This window comes from Platalea leucorodia (genome assembly GCF_965183815.1).
Source record: "Platalea leucorodia genome assembly, chromosome: 4".
NCBI classification, from domain to species: Eukaryota; Metazoa; Chordata; class Aves; order Pelecaniformes; family Threskiornithidae; genus Platalea; species Platalea leucorodia.
Window position 1 is genome coordinate 23,957,807 of NC_138826.1, and position 16,068 is coordinate 23,973,874.

The 16,068-nt window shown below is 38.6% G+C and overlaps 1 protein-coding gene across 1 annotated transcript in view; it reads right to left on the reverse strand.

Moving 5' to 3' along the window:
• Positions 1-15,158, reverse strand: part of USP54 (ubiquitin specific peptidase 54) — a 54,128-nt gene extending 38,970 nt beyond the window's left edge. The window contains exons 1-3 of the mRNA XM_082310036.1: positions 14,590-15,158; positions 11,766-11,858; positions 1,215-1,349 (exon numbers count right to left, since the gene is read on the reverse strand). Coding sequence (XP_082166162.1) covers positions 1,215-1,349; positions 11,766-11,858; positions 14,590-14,736 — 375 coding nt within the window. The 5' untranslated portion in view covers positions 14,737-15,158. The remainder of the gene's footprint in view (positions 1-1,214; positions 1,350-11,765; positions 11,859-14,589) is intronic.
• Positions 15,159-16,068: the final 910 nt, after the last annotated feature.

Genomic DNA, 16,068 nt, shown 5'->3' on the forward strand with positions numbered 1-16,068 from the left:
GATGCCGTACAATGATTTGATGTAACTGTGCTCACAGGGGCTCCTGTGCAGGCTTTATTTCACTTTGAGGTGAATTATTGGTACGATCTACTTTCATTTCAAGCGAGCTCATAAAACTATTTTGCTATATTAGTATCCTACAAACACAGGATACATTGGGTTATCATAAGCCCACTATCAGTCCACTTAGTTTAAGAGAAGAGCTACAATAGCTATATGCATTTATCCCATTTCTATGATCTCTTATGGTGTCAAATTAGGTAGGTATAGGAAATGAAAGATTTAATATATAGAAAGGACTCCCCTCTGATAGGTGCTTTACGTGAGAGAAGTTTTACCTTGTAGTAGTAATTCTTAACCAAAGTACAAACATACTGGATTTAACGTCTTTATTAACAACCAAGTAGGATACAAACACACTTGGGCCAGCCTATGGACACTATCATTTCCAAAAAAGGAAGCAACCAATAGGTCAGCAAGACAAAAATACCCCTAATTAAGTTAAAGAAATTTAGGAGACTGAAGAAGAAAAAGGAGGAAGTGTGGGTAAGAATAAAATCTTAACAAAATGGATGCCAAGAAAGAGTTTGAGTATAAAAAGAAAGCAGGTGGGTAAACCTAGGGATGTAAGATTTGTGTAAAAGCCATCTCCCAACCACACTGGTAAGATAACAGGCCTAAAAAAAATTGTCAGATGGTTTACAAACAACAGAAATATTTGGAGATGATCCATTCTACTGTTGCTTACCTCAACTTACAAAGATAAACAACTCTGTTGGGTTGTGTTTGGTTTATTTATTTATTTTTACTTTCCCTTAGCTAGAGTTTGTGAAAACACGATTTCAGAACAACTGGCAAACAAAACATCCTTTCACCCTCTTGAAGTGACCCCTAAGACTAGAATCCTGGATCATTCTTACAGTGCAATTTTTTTTACAATTCATATCCAAGACACACTTGAGATGGCAAGCAGTACCTATGCAAAAGTAACTGTAAAAATGGATAACATTGATGTTTCCATTTCAAAATCATTAGCTATGACTCTCAAACCAAATACTCGTTCCCCACTGGATCACTTCAAGCTTGGGGATCTCTCTGTGGACTTTTCTAGGCCACACATGCAAGGTCTGTCGGAATTTGGGGAAGGGGGGGGGAAGATTGTGTAGTGGGGGTTCACATCTATGCCTGTCAAACCATCTTTCAGTTATACTCACAAAACATTCGGCAGCATCATCCATGATACCCAGCTGGAAGCGTTGCTCATCCTGAAATGTCTTTGCAAGAGCAGTGCGCAGGGCATCAGAAGGCAGCACCTTCTCACTGCTACACTGAAACTGATTGAAGATACCCTAGTGAGAAAACAAAAAGATAGTTAAGTTATTGTATTTTCAAAACATGACTCAAGTTATCTGAAAACAAACAGCAAACCTTTAACTCATTTTGATCAAGCAACACATAGGTATTTGTATTGTACAGGGACTACAAGAGAAAATCCTAAAAGTTCCTCCTTTGAAATCATATGCACCTTTGGGTATTCCTTCCTTTCACGTATCCAAACGAAGGCAGGGAGCTTAAGGGCAAATTTCCCTCAGTGTCAATCCCCCTTGGATCTTCCTCCAAATCTGATTCCTGAAGCAAATACAATGAACACCAAAACTCCCTCACTTTTTATTCCTATTTCTCCCTCTCCAGTTCACTTTTTCACTTCCACCTCGGTAGCTTTCTTCTTACATGTCGTCTTCTTTCCAAATGTCTTAGCCCTTAAATAGCCACAATCTGCTGCCTACACTCTTTAAGGAATTTACCTTCCAATAAGTCCAAGAAGTAGGTAAGGATCAGAGAATTTTGGGGTCAACATGCAGGAGGGAAAAGGCATGACAAGAATAGCAGTTCCTATGCATGGCCAGCTGTTCACTTGTTGCCATAAACCTGCATTTTCGTAACTGTAACTCACACATCACATCATCTGCGTAATCATTTCCAAGGACAAGTGGTTCTATAAAGATGCATTATTGTCTAAAGTGTGGGTTATATGCATGAAAGTTCAGTACATATTTCCAATTGATTAAAAACCCACTTTTATTTTGTGGGTGTGTGTATGCACGTGCACGTGTGTGTGTGAGATATCCAAAAGATCTTCTGAACAGTTATTTAACCTTCATTGTGCTCTCCTGCAAAAACAGGAACATAATTCTGTATGCAAGATCCTCAGTTTAAGTAAAAACTTCTAGGCCTTATTTTCATAGCAGACCACTCTGTCTCCATCACCACTCTCCTCTACTTTCTACCTCATTTCATATGACAAGCAACCATTTTCATCAGTGTCAATCTCAAAATTCTGCTTGTCCTTTCCTATAAAACTTTCCTCACAATTTCCCTAAAGCTTGTGGGAAAGCTCCATTCTTACTGCAAGAGAAAAAAAGGGTCATCTTCAATTGTGCACCACTTGGCTTTTCTGCCTTCTAAATTTAGTCAAACAAGGAGAAAGCCAGCCTCAAACTGGTTTGCCTGTTTGGTTTTCTTCCAAAGCTATACCGAGAATCTGTAGTGATGTTGATTCATGTATCACTTCCTTCCTTAACTACAGAAAGCTTCTCCCCAGCATGCTTAGGATCTATATTAATTAGAAACAAATAATCTGAATCTTTCTCTCCTTTAACTATTATTTGTTTCTTATCAGGAAATGAGCAGGTAAACTGGGAGAAGGTTTGCCAAACTATGCAATCTCGGCTGCTTTGAGGAAGCTGAAAGAGTACAAAACACAGCTGTCACTGCACAGCCAGCAAACCAACCTCCGTGCCCCTGCCATTTCTGGCTGTAGAAATGGTACAATTTATAGTGTTGACATATTATCTAATATAGATGTAAAATGCCCATCTCTCTTTATTGCTATTTTTATTTTGGTCATCCTTATGGTGCTCATTCACGGGTGAGGGCCCACTGTGCTGAAGCCCATAGCTCTTCTAATATTGCCTTTATTAAAGTATCAAATAATGATGAGAAAAGTGGTAATGAAGAGAAGGCTGTGAGGCAGTCTCACACTTAATGAATTACAGACAATCTCTCTCCTCAGTAACCTTATATATATATATACACACACATATATACCTATAAAAATGGAAAGAATGACAAAGTCTCTGTACTTAACAACATTGATCCCCATTTCTGTCACTCTGAGCAAGTTTCATGTTTCATTAGTAAATTTGCTCATTTCAGTGGACCTCAAAAAAAAAAAAAAAGGTAGTGAAACACAATTCCATCCTGCTTCAGCACTTTACATTAAATAATTTAAGAGCATTTGAAAATATTCGTGACTGTGCTTTAGAAATGTGTTTATTCTGGTTATCAATCTCACTTCATAGATCTGGAAATTGAGACACTTGCCCAGCAGCTGGCATGCAATCTCACTGCAAGGAACTGATGGACAGGACTCGATTGCTTCAATGAGAGCTCTGAAATGGCTCTGCACTCTTGCGGGGGAGGAGAGAATCAATGCAGGGTCCAAAATAGGTAAAAGGAGCAGCAGGCAAGTAAATCGAAACTCTTATTTTAAATTTCCATCTTTAAAGAAATAGTATACTTTACTTTCACCTGTAACATACCTACTAGTCAACATAAAGAGATCCAGTAAGGAAAAAGTGATCCTGATGATTATAAGGCAACTGTTTTTCACAAGATCCTGCATTTCAAATTTTTTTGCATCACAAAATAATTAGAGCCTTCACAATTATAATGAAAAAACTTTCATTAAATATAAACAGCAGAAAACTGTGAAATCTGTTACCACTACCACAGAATAAAAATAATTCACTAATAAAGAATTCTGTGACGAATTCTAATATGTAAAATAAGGAAGTAAAAGATCCCACTGTTATACAGAAGAATGCTTCCTAAGATTTGTAATGACATAGCACACAAGGATACAGTCTTATTTAGATTACGAGGCGGGGGGTGGGGGTGGGGAAATCTTAAAACCAGTGAGTAATTGTGCATTTTAACCTAATAAAGATCAAATCTTATCATGTCATTGCACAGTGCAGTTTAAAGCACGTTGAAACATAATGCTTGTAGAAGTCCCAAAAGCACCTCAAATGGAGCCAAAAGCACTTTGAACACAGGGGGGGGGCTGGTTTTCATTGGGTTTTGGTCTGGGTTTTTGGGGTGGGGGTCTTGGGTTTTTTGGTTGTTTTTTTGGGCAGGGTGGGGTTGTTTCCCCTTTTCCTTATTTTTCAGGATAGGTTCTTTGCTCACCTTCAGAACAGGTCTTTCTTGTCTCTCAGCCTCAGATGGGCAGGTGTGGCATTTCCTGCAGTTTCATCACTTTAAGTTATCTCAGATCTCTCTCCTTAATTTCAGGTCTTGCCCTTGAGTGATACTGTTAATCACTAACACATTTGTTCCATATACAGGTCTGAAAGCCAGCTGGGCGCAGACCAGGAAAGCACTGCTGATTCTGCCCCAGGAGTTTTCATGACACCTTTTCTCCAAGTGCTTCTGGAACTTAGTGAGACCTTTATATATGAAACATTGAAACTTTGTTCTCTTTCAAAAACTTCTTCACCTGAACTTGAAGATAGTGAAAACCCCATTAGTGTGTTCACCACACTGATGATCTCTCTCAATGGCTACATTCCACCACAAATGAGCATATCCCTAACAGTAGCAACAAATAAAGACCCTGTTAAAAGCTTCATGAACCAGGGAAGTCTCTCCTATTTTACCAGTTTTCAGTAACTAAAATCAAGGACGGAGAACCAAAAAAAAAAAAAAAAAAAAACAAAAAAAAAACCAACAACACAACAAAAAAACCCAACCCTTAACATAAAATCTGAGCAATTACTAATATTGTATTAGCAGCAGTACTTTGATTTCTACACCAATGACCTATTCTTGGCATGTTAGGAAATCTACGAGCCAAGACAAAGAACAGCATGAGCAAGAGATTTTTCAAATAGGAAGTATGCCTTCTGGTTACACTGCATTCCTGAGGTCTATATAAAAAAGAAGCCCATCTCCCTCCATATCCCCTTCCCTACAGATCTTTAAAGGTCTGGAAAGGGTAGCAGAGACAGCAGAATTAGGAAGCACAAGCATTTTTTTAAGAGGAATAAATTGCCAAAGTCCACCTAGATGCACCTAGTTCCTCCCCAAGAACTAAGTCAAGATCAACTACAATTACATAGTTGATCTTTCGCCAGCTTGCTCTCAGAGGCATCCAAATCTGGAAATTCCTTAACCATCCCAGGCAATCAATTGTAGGGCCTCATTTGGCTTATTACCACTCAGAAGGCTTTTTTGTAGTTTTCTAAACTGGAAGCTTCGTGTCATTTCTACTACAGCTCTGGGCTTCTGACATACATCAGAACACGGGCTTGCAGAGTCAGTGGTCTCCCAAAATAATCTCCAGTTTGGGAAATGTGGGGAATCAACAAAAACTTTCTAAAGCTTCAGAGGAAAGCAACCTAAGGTTTGAGACAAGGAACCTTTATTATACAACTACTCAAGTTAAAATCTGGCTTTCTATTTCAGAATGCTAGAATTCACATGCATGATCAAAACAGAGTTGTTCTTCATTCAGTTAGAGAATAAAGATAGCAATTATTCTTTGAGGTAATTAATGGGATTGACATTTTACAGTTCTTTTAAATTTTAAAGATTTGGAAAACTGAAATATATGTGAATCTCCCCATAGTTTCCAAGATCTGCTCCACATTATCTCTAAAAGTGTTTGGAATCCATTTTCTCCCTAGGAAAGAAGTATTCCATTTATTTGGGGTAAATTGACATCTGCAATGTGTATCTAACCATACTGATGAAACAAACCCCAGACTTGATATACATGCACATATGACTTTTTAATCAAGCATGTAGAAGCAGGCTGGCATAAGAATAAATTGATGGCTGAAGACAACAGGCAACAGCTACTAAATCAGATCAGTGTCCATGCACTGTAAATTTGAGTTCTGTCCCTGGCAGCTTTCTGAGAACTAATTATTCTCTTCCAGCATTGTGCAGAAGTTCCTTCTGGATGGGGATATCACTGCAGCTCTAGCGGTGTAGTATCGTCAAAGAACAAAATATGTTCACCCCAAATGCTTTAGTATTCCCTACATGAACAGTTTCTGCCTTTTAGCAAAAACCATGAATATTAACGTGGCCAATCCTTCTCTCACTGCTCAACATATCAATATTATTCTTGCTGTCACTCAATTGTGACAGTATTTTTTTTTTTTTAAACTTTCTCTCCATTTCAATAGCATGCCCTTCTTACTCCATTCCATTCATTGGGCTTTTTTTTTTTTCTTGTCTACAGTACCTAATCTCTCATCCAGAACATCATCTCCTGATGCAGCCTCTTACTCAGTACAGCAACCTGTTTCAATAAAAATTCTAGCTGCTAAAATCACTTTTCTCCTGTCCAACCACATCAGCCTCCACCCACAGTATTTCCTCTACCTCACATTTCTTCCCCACATTTCTTCACGTTATGTTTGCCTTCAAGGGTGCAAATAATTCTAGCTCTATTTGGTTTTGTGTCTTTGGATCTCTTTCCAAACCTAAGTCTGATAATAAATCAACCTAGATTTCCATTATTCCTTTCTTTTACAGTCTCTCTTCCATTTTTACTTGCACTGTACCCTAAACGTTAATATAAGGTCCCCAATATGGGCTGTAAAGTCAGGCACCCCTGGCTACTACCAAAATCAAACAAAAATATACTTTCCGCCAGTTTTGTTTAGGATGGTGTCAGAAAAAGAAACCCAAATCACAGAACATTCACATCAACTAGGTGACAATTTATTAACTGCTTGATCAAGATAAAAAAAGGCAGTCATTATTTGGAAGCTTCAATTACCAGTTTATTAACTCAGGAAACTGTACATGCTGCTAGTTTATTTGTCAGGCGGTGCCAACTGAAAAAAAAAGTTTAAACAATAAAAGTAATTATTTTATATATTTCTACTACTGTTTTACCCTGAAATACTATCCTAATTTGGAAAAAAGCACAAAACAAGAGGATGAAATCTTTGCAACCAACCTATTACTGTCTCAACCGTATAATGAACTTTTCATAACAAATCCCTCCATTTCAATCAAGTGTCTAATCAGAACCATGAACTATAGTCATTCCACTTCTTTAAAGCACTCTAATACCCTATTGTTCTCAGTTTTCACCTTAGAAAACAACATCATTTCTACACAGAAAATTCACATTCTTCCTGCTTTTGTTGCACATGACAAAATTACAGAAAAGACCAGCCCTACTGGAATTTATCAATCAATAGAGCATTCTTCTTTGCAAACGACAAAAAACACTCTGTCCTATATCCTGGCACTATGGAGCTCCCAGTACAATCCCTGGAAGGAGAACAAACTCTCTGTGGCATGCTCAGTACAGTGGACGGATTTCCCCCTTCCTGCCCTCTTCCAGCTGTGATAAACAAACACCAAAGCAAAGTCATGCTCTAGAAAAAGGAAAATAAAACAGAACACAGTAGACTTCAACATTAATAATAAATCAAAAAGCTGTTCCAGTGTTACAGCAGGCAAACCGCATAGCAGTAAGGACAGCTTATGTACCAAAAAAACCACTTAAAAATAATGCCACGTCTTAAGGAACAGTGTTTGGGATTCCAGCACAGAGTCTGCAGCTCTGCCTTGTCTTTTTGCATCTGTTGACGCAAGGTTCCTTCAAAATAACCAATGAGCGTGTGTCTGGAATGATTTCAAGGTTCATCTTGTAGCCACATAAACATAGCCAGGTAGCACAGCAAGTTTTAAAATCACTTGAAGAATTTGTGCAATGGATGTCTTCAATGCGGTACAAAAATAAAATGTGATTTGATATCATGTATGACATCACTGCCCTGTGATCCCTCATTTTATAAATAAAAGTAATTTAAAATTACAAATAATATTTATAGAGCTAGCCGAGCATTTACAGTAAATACTGTGCATGACATCAGAATCCCTAGAAACAGTTGCAGCAAGCCAAGAAAGTGTGGAAAAAAATACGACTTCTTTGGTGTTATTCAAAAGCTAAATTTAGCTTATTGAAGACTATCCTCCTCTAAAGTCAATGGGAAGAGAACGTCGCTGTTAGAGCACCAGTTCAAAGCAGGGGAAGAGCACAAACCCTCTCTGTACAACAGAGGAGGTATCCTGCGAAGGGAACCTGGAGTGGAGGTAGGGACACGACGTAGACTCTTCCCCCCAAGTACTGCCCCTTTCCCAGGCCAGGCTGGAACCTGAACATGCCAGCATGCTTTGGAGAAGAGTAAACATGTCCTGCCTCTTCCTTGCTTGGTCTGGACAGGTATTTCGGGCAGATCCACCTGACAGCATGCAAGGCTAATTACCTCTCCCCAGCCCCTAATGGGAGATTTTCGCATGGTATAGAGCTCCAAATTCTTGGGTTCCCACTGGATCCAGCCATATCTTCTCCCTCATCTTAGCAAAGCCTAAGGCAAGATTCAAGAGAAAGAGGATGTCAAAGACCTGGAGGCTAAGCTGGCATTACCCTGGCAGGACAACAGTTAAGGGCTTCCAGAGCAGATAGAGCAGATGGGAGGGCTGGGGCGGGGGAAGAGGTGAGCACAGAAGGGAAGGGATGATCCTGCTGCACTGGGACACGAAACATGCTCTTGGTGATGGTTGCAGTATTAGGTGCATATTAAGCAGATTAGCCCATGTGTCTTATACAAGTTTACACACAGTATGTTCCAGACAGCCAGACTTTTACAGGAGGGAAAAAAAAAAAAAAGAGCAGTTTGAGAACACTGATCCAGAGGGCAGCAGAGAACAAGTAAATACCTTAAACAGCCTTTTTTCCCCCTCTACTGCCTGCTTAAGGAGTTTATGAAGATGAATGTGATCATCTCTAGGGTTTGGGGCTATCCCTTTTGCATACCTTTATCATTTAGTATCCCTACCTTTTCAGTTGCATGCAAGCCAGACAGCATATGTTTCTGGTGTTTGGGGTTTTCTGAGGGGAGGAGGGGAGGTTTGCATCCCCAATTTCACTTAGAGTTAAATGACACCCTTTATTACTCACCTTTGTAATACTATTTGACTTGATAACAACAAATAAATGGGTGAATATTTTCAAACATTTATGTACACACATCAACATTTTACACAAGTTAATAAAGGCAGAAACTTGTCACAGTATCACCCAGAGGAAAACATAAGATCGTGAGTTGATTTATGAACATAAGGGAAGCAGGGGTAAAACAGTTCTAGAACTTCTAACAAACCAATTTCTACGTATTTTTGCTCTTGTATATATGTCTGTAAACTTTCTGAAGGTTTTGGAATAGGCTTGGGTAGAATACACTGAAATTTCCCATGAAGAACAGACTGCAGATAGAGAAAACACTAACATTTTGGTTTGGATTAAAGCCAGTTGGAATCCATTTATTTACTTTGTCAAGTATTGGTTACTGCTCATATTCAGAAATAATTGTCCAGATAATTCTTTACTTGCATATACATGTCTTAAAAGAGTTTTTCATTGTACATTGAGTTTTGTGAGCTACAGGAATTCTGCACACAATCAGATGCAAGTTTTCTAAAATGTGCAGAAGTACTTGAGGATTTGGTGCAACGTTATAGCTTTGCTGGAAACTAAGTGTTGTAACACCTCCTGGCATTGGTAAGAACTTCAGATAGGAAACAAACCAAAAAAATCCTTGCAGATATCTGGGAGCAAGGAGAGAAAGCAGCAATTTTTTCAAAGGCTGCTTAATTTAAAAAATAAGCATATGGCTGCAGGCATAAAATTTGTGAATTCTGCCACTCTACCTGTCACTTCCAAGTTTATAATAGCATACTGCACACTTCAGCAAGACATCAGAAGCAAGGATTTTATCAACAAAACTAAACACTCTTCAACCCAGTGCCTGCTTTTAATACATATATTCCAGAGATCCTGCCATCTTCCAGTCTTACTCTAGCGTTTTTCCCTCTCATACGGGTACTGCTAATTCAGATGCATCTTTGTCCAGAGTTTATCTTTCAACACTAGTCCCACAAAGGTTCATCCTCTCCTTTTTCCTATAATATCCACCCCCCCCCCCGTACTCTCATTCAGAAAAAGGCTTTATATAATCTTTATATTAAAACCTCTCTCTGTCTGATCTCCTGGTATTTCATTGCCATATCTTGCTGTTACGTTAAACCCCAGAACAGCAAAAGCTTACATTCATGAGAATTTCCTAAATCCTTTTCTTTCTGTCCTCATCTCAGCTACCAAAGAATGCCAACAATCACTTGGCAATACTTGAGAGCATGGTCCAAGAATTAGCGTCAAATTATTTATCCCACTGAACTTAATGAACTCAAACCAGATCATGCCTAAGTCTTGCCACTTCCCTATAAGGAAGGGATATATTTAATGCTCCATCTTTTCTTTGTCTGGATAGCTGTATTTCTCACTTCGGATGTGCTATCTTGCTCCTAACCCACTGTTATATCCTCTTCTGATGATACTGCTGCAAATATCATCCTGTCTCATCATTTCAACAGATATGTCTTGAGACAAATTACCTTTCAGAATGAAATTACTTATCTTCTTTCATGCCTTAATAGCCTCCTCTTTGCTGTTCTTTTGCAAGGGAAAACCCCTCAACAACAGTCCAAAAACTCACTAGATAACTCATTTCAAGCCTGTGTCTACCAGAGCACCTGTAAAGTCACTTAACAGTAGCAAGACAGCTATATTATACTACAAATATTGCCTGTGAACTTCAGATAATCATAATTTAAACCTTGTACTCTCTATTTTGCCATATTTATAAGACATGCTGCCTGTCCTTTTCATTACTGCACACAGAACTCATGACACAATAAATTCTCCCACAATAAACTGAAATATTTAGTTGGATTTTACAACCCATTTGTGATCAAAGAAAATGTCTCAGTCCCAATTTCAGAAAGAAAAAAATCACTGCTCAGGAAGATTAAAGCTGTTATTTTCATCCTGTCTGCATCACATCTGTTTCTCCCATAAGGTTAGAGGGAGCCATGGGTTTGAAGTAGCAAAACTCAGAAAGGAGGGCACAAAAAACCAGAAGCACTAAAAATTAATGGGTAGAGACAAACGGAGATGTAGGATTGCACAATTTACTCAAGTACATAACAGTACTCAGAATCAGAGCTAGCATCTAGATCTTACTGTCCAGGCAGCATCTATGACAGTTATTGTATCTGCATCTACAAACAGAATTGATGTTTTTTAAAACACAGAACACGAAGAGCTGAGCCATTTAACGCAGACATCAATATTTACAGCAGAAAATACCTTTTAGTCTTACATAATCAACAGTTTTGAACAGAAAGGCTTAAAGAAAAACGGTCTTCTCCATGCTGACATTTAAAGTAGCTCTGAAGGAAAGGTAACTTCTGAAGATCATCCTGACTGTATATAGTATATTTATAAAGCAAATGACAAATTAGAAAAAACAAAGCAAACTCATGTCTTACCAGCTAAACTACTCTTTCAAACAACATGGAAGCTCACAATGATCTGCACTCCATTGATAAGAGTCCTTGTATTTGAAAACTTACCTACAGTATTTCCACAATTTATTGCCTTGAACATATTTTAAAAGCGGTACTATGAGTGTCTTGGGCCAGTATCTATCAGATTTACCTTTGCTCTCACAAATTTCCAGATGCAAGTGTGATTACACATATCAAATATCAGAAATATTTCTGTTAACTTCTTTTTTAAAAATAGTTTTTAATTTATTTCCAACTTTTACCTTAAGAGCACAGAAGATGCAGGAATCGCCCATACATTTGTGCGTTGTGATCTGCCGGAAACTGCGGCGAAAAATGTCCAGGTGCCAGAGAACCTGAAACACAAAAAGGGGCACAGCCAATTTTATGAATATATAAAATACTGCATAAAGCTCTAACTAAAGTTGCACACACTAAATAATCTCAGAAGTACGCTAATGTCAGTGAATATCACTTTTAAAAGGGGATGCCTTTTATCTAACTGCAAGTTGACATTTTCACCTTTCTTCCTCAGCTGTAGCATTCACATACATTAATTTACAATAGGACATCCCTCTGAATTTCTTGCCATGTGCTTTTAGATTAAAACACTCGCTTCTTTGTCGGTGTGGCAGTGCCAGATTAAACAGCACCTGCCCTGACTGCTCCCCCGTGCCAGCACCACGGCTGGCCGCTGTGCAGCCTCACTGTGAGGCTGGGCAGAGCTGCCAAGGACACCCCACCGACCGCTGCGGCTGAAACTCGCCCATCTTTCCACCTCCTAGGCAGCCTCCTTGTTCTTAGCAGAAAGCCCAAATGCTGGAAAAATGGAGCACCAACATCATATACATCAACAAGTTCTTGCAAGTCAAAATGATAAATTACTAAAAGCCGTTATGCCCAATATTGTCATTAGTAAGTGTATTTACATGCCATGATTACTGGCAGATTTCTAACCCTAACCTGTATGGGCAGTTATACTTTTCTCTCAGGACAGTTATGGTGGTAATACCAGATAGTATGTGACCAGGTATGGCCTCAGCGTATAAAAGCAAGCAGGCTTTTATATGTTCTGCTAGGAACAGCAAGAGGCAACGCTTGCTGTAACAGCACAAGGTTTTATTCTTAAGTTTTACCACTAAATCTGTGCAATCTTGGGCAATTATCTAAATTCCTATCTGTAAAATAGCAACAATACCAATCTCTTGAGGTGTTTCAGAGTCAGCTCTTTATATATGTGGTTGGTCCTGGCTATTTCACCTTCGACTAACAATAACTGGACTTTTTTGTAAGCCTCAGAGCCACTGGCCTTTCAGGAGGCAGAAGCTTGCACTGAAAGAAGCCCTGACCTAAATCGCATCCTGCCAGGTTCCGGACGGAGCAGCAAGGTCCAGGCTGGCATCTGACAGGCTAAATGCTTCATTAGCACATGCAGAGGGATCAAACTTCTTATTTTTGATTAATCTGTGCAGAGCAACTGGCTAGAAAAAAATTTAGCACTCTAAAAAAAGTTGTGTTGGTTTCAAGAAATGTTTCCAGCTGGAACAATTTGTTAACGAAATCATAGAACACAAATGTTACCTAAAATTATATTTAAAAATACATTTATTGAATATTTAATCTGTAAAGTTTCCCAAAACTTCAGAATTGTCATGGCTATGTTTATACTCAAACTCTCCCTATACTTAAGGGCCAAGGAGGCAACATAAGCCTTGGAACCATCTGACTGCACACAACATTCCTGAAGAACTACTGCAGACTTCACAAAAGGACAAAAAAACAATACATTTAGGAATGAGTCCAATTTTTCAATGTAATTGCCTTTGGAGTTTATCTTGAATGTTTATAGAAATACTTAATAGTAAGGAGCAACGAACATTCAAGAACCTCTCAGACTAACACTAAATGTTAAAAAATTAAGATAAAAAAACCCGGAAGTATATATTTTATGAAATTATTAGCATCTCGGGGGTTTTTTAAATTTAGCTTTGATTGTAAATATTTTTGGTATCCTAACTCTCTTGAGCTTTAGAAGAAAACGGTTTATGTAGAAGGCGAAAGTCCAAGTCATAGGCTTTCATCTTCACGTATGGCATGCAGCTGATGTTATGCTCTACTTAGTTCTGACCTATGTTCAGTAACTCAATATTAGGAGGCAGTCAGTGATTACACCTTACAATTTAAACAGAAGCAATTAAAACAGTACATCACTGGAACCCCCACTTTCCTTATTATAAGTTCCCTTTGTACCTAGTCCTGGATTTCATGGCATATTAAGCCTATTGAGGGTCACTGGCGTTTCTGTTTGTATTGCTTATATCACAGGGGTATCTTGAAGCCTGAAGTTAGTTGAGAACCTAATTGTGCCCATGGAAAAAAAAAAAAAAACAAAACCAAAAAAAACCCCACAGTGACACAGTCTGTGTCACAGACAAGTCATATGAAGGGACGGAAACTGATGTGGAGAAAGGGTTTTAAACCCTGCAGCCAGAAGGACTGAATCTCAAACGTCAGACATTCAAAACATCCAAATGGTGACAATACCACTATAGCAGCCATACCACTCCGCTAAATTTTGACACAGAGAAAAGTTTTTCTTCTAAATGAAAAGGTAAAGACTCAACCATCTAAACTAAGCTACAAATCAGCAGTTAGAAAGAAAACTGGACTACATAAAAAGGATCATGTATAGATATTATCAACCCTTGACTTGTTCAACAAAAAAGTTAAATTTACTTTTAAGGAGTAGACATACTGCAAGCTATGCAATATTGTATTATTTTAAAAGAAATTTTCTACATATATTGTCATCTTTGGTTGACATATTACAAGTTTACACAAACAAGAGATTCAAATACCCTAAGTGATGACTACATGAATGCTGTTGATTTCAGCAGGAAAACCTGAAAATTAAAAAAAAGCTGTTCTATAACTCAACTAATCTGCATTTTCAAACATAGCTTTATTCTGTCTAGGCCCACAAACAATTACGTAGCGAAGCCTGGCTGTATTTGTTGCACAGTCGAGCCTAAGAAAATACTGCAATAGACAGAGGACAAAGAAACATTTTTTATTATGTGCTCTTACCTGTAGCGCACTATTCAGGAAGCAACTGTTCTGTCCTGGTTCATTGCTGAGACCTTTACTGGGTGCTATTGAGGTTGTATTTCGTGGAGTAAACATGCCCTGTACATTCCCCCGACCCACAGAAAAGTAATTTCTTTTCCAAGACATCTTCCAGTTTCAGCTGTAGAATACACAGGTTTAGGCTGCCAGAGTATTTGACTTGATCAGACCCTTCCTTTCTTTCACCGAAATTCAAAACTGGAACAACATCCAATCTTCTTTAAATTATAGTTTAAGCAGAATTTATCCTTTCATCAGGACACAAGCAGTTTGCTTCTTTTAAATCCAGCCCGGGATGCTATTCTTCATTTGATGCCTATGTATGCAAAAACTTCTTTTACAAGCAGTCACATACAAAGTTTGCAAAGGGAAAGAATCCATGGTAGTGCAAGTTCATCTGTTACGCTGCTTCTCCCTTTTCCAAACAGGCAGTGACTTCAAGGAACAAATGGCAAATTAAGGAGGTCCCAGAATCGAGAGGAGAAAAACAACAGCTACCTCCCACACCCCAAAAACCCCAACTTCTCTAATCCTTTTATAATCCTCCTGCAAAAGATGGGAAAAATCCAATTAGTAAGGGAGCAGAGAAACCAAAACCAAAATAAAACCTTGGCAGCTCCCTTTCAGTTACGTCTGTCTTGGGTGATGAAAGAGACATTATCCTCACAGGGGAAAAAGAAGCAACTCCAGCACTTGACAGTGAAGAGCTTTAAAGCAGCAAACAGTCTCCGATACAGTTCCTCTAACTCTGCGTGCGATCTTTAGAAGTTTCTTCTCCCGATCCTCCTTTTGCAATCGGAATGCCCGGCTGTGCCAGAAAGCTTGAGAGAGAAAAATAATCAAAGGCTTGCGTCATTTAATTACTCTTGGTTTTGTGGTGTTCTGCCAAGACCAGCGTTGCCTCACCTCCCACAATACACTGAATCTTCTGAGACAAAGCAAAAAATACAAACCTTCCTCCACCCAAAAAATAAAATAAAACATGGAAAAGAACAGAGAATTCTGAGAAAAGTATGTAAGAGCAAGAGGGCTCAAGTATGTTGGAAGGGTTAAGAAGGAAGTTAGATTAAAAAAAAAAACAAACCACAACATTCATGTGAACTCCATGGCAGTTTTCATACATATCCTTTACAATCCTGAAGTGTTAATTTCTTTAAGATATCTTAGTCATTCAAACAGTAGTACGAGGATTTGTGAGTCTGAATACACGCTAGCACCTTGTCCACCCTAGAACTGGGATTTGGCACTGAACTTGGAAGGCCGAGAAGACAAAGGCACAAGGCTCTCCCCTGACTCAGCAGCCCATGGCTCTCTCCAGAACAAAACAGCGTCCAAATTTTCTTAATCAGAAACTACGTGCATCTCTATAAAAAGTTACTAAATCTACGTGCATGGGATATACAATGTCTTCCAAAAGACATTGTTGCTTCTGAAGAAGCC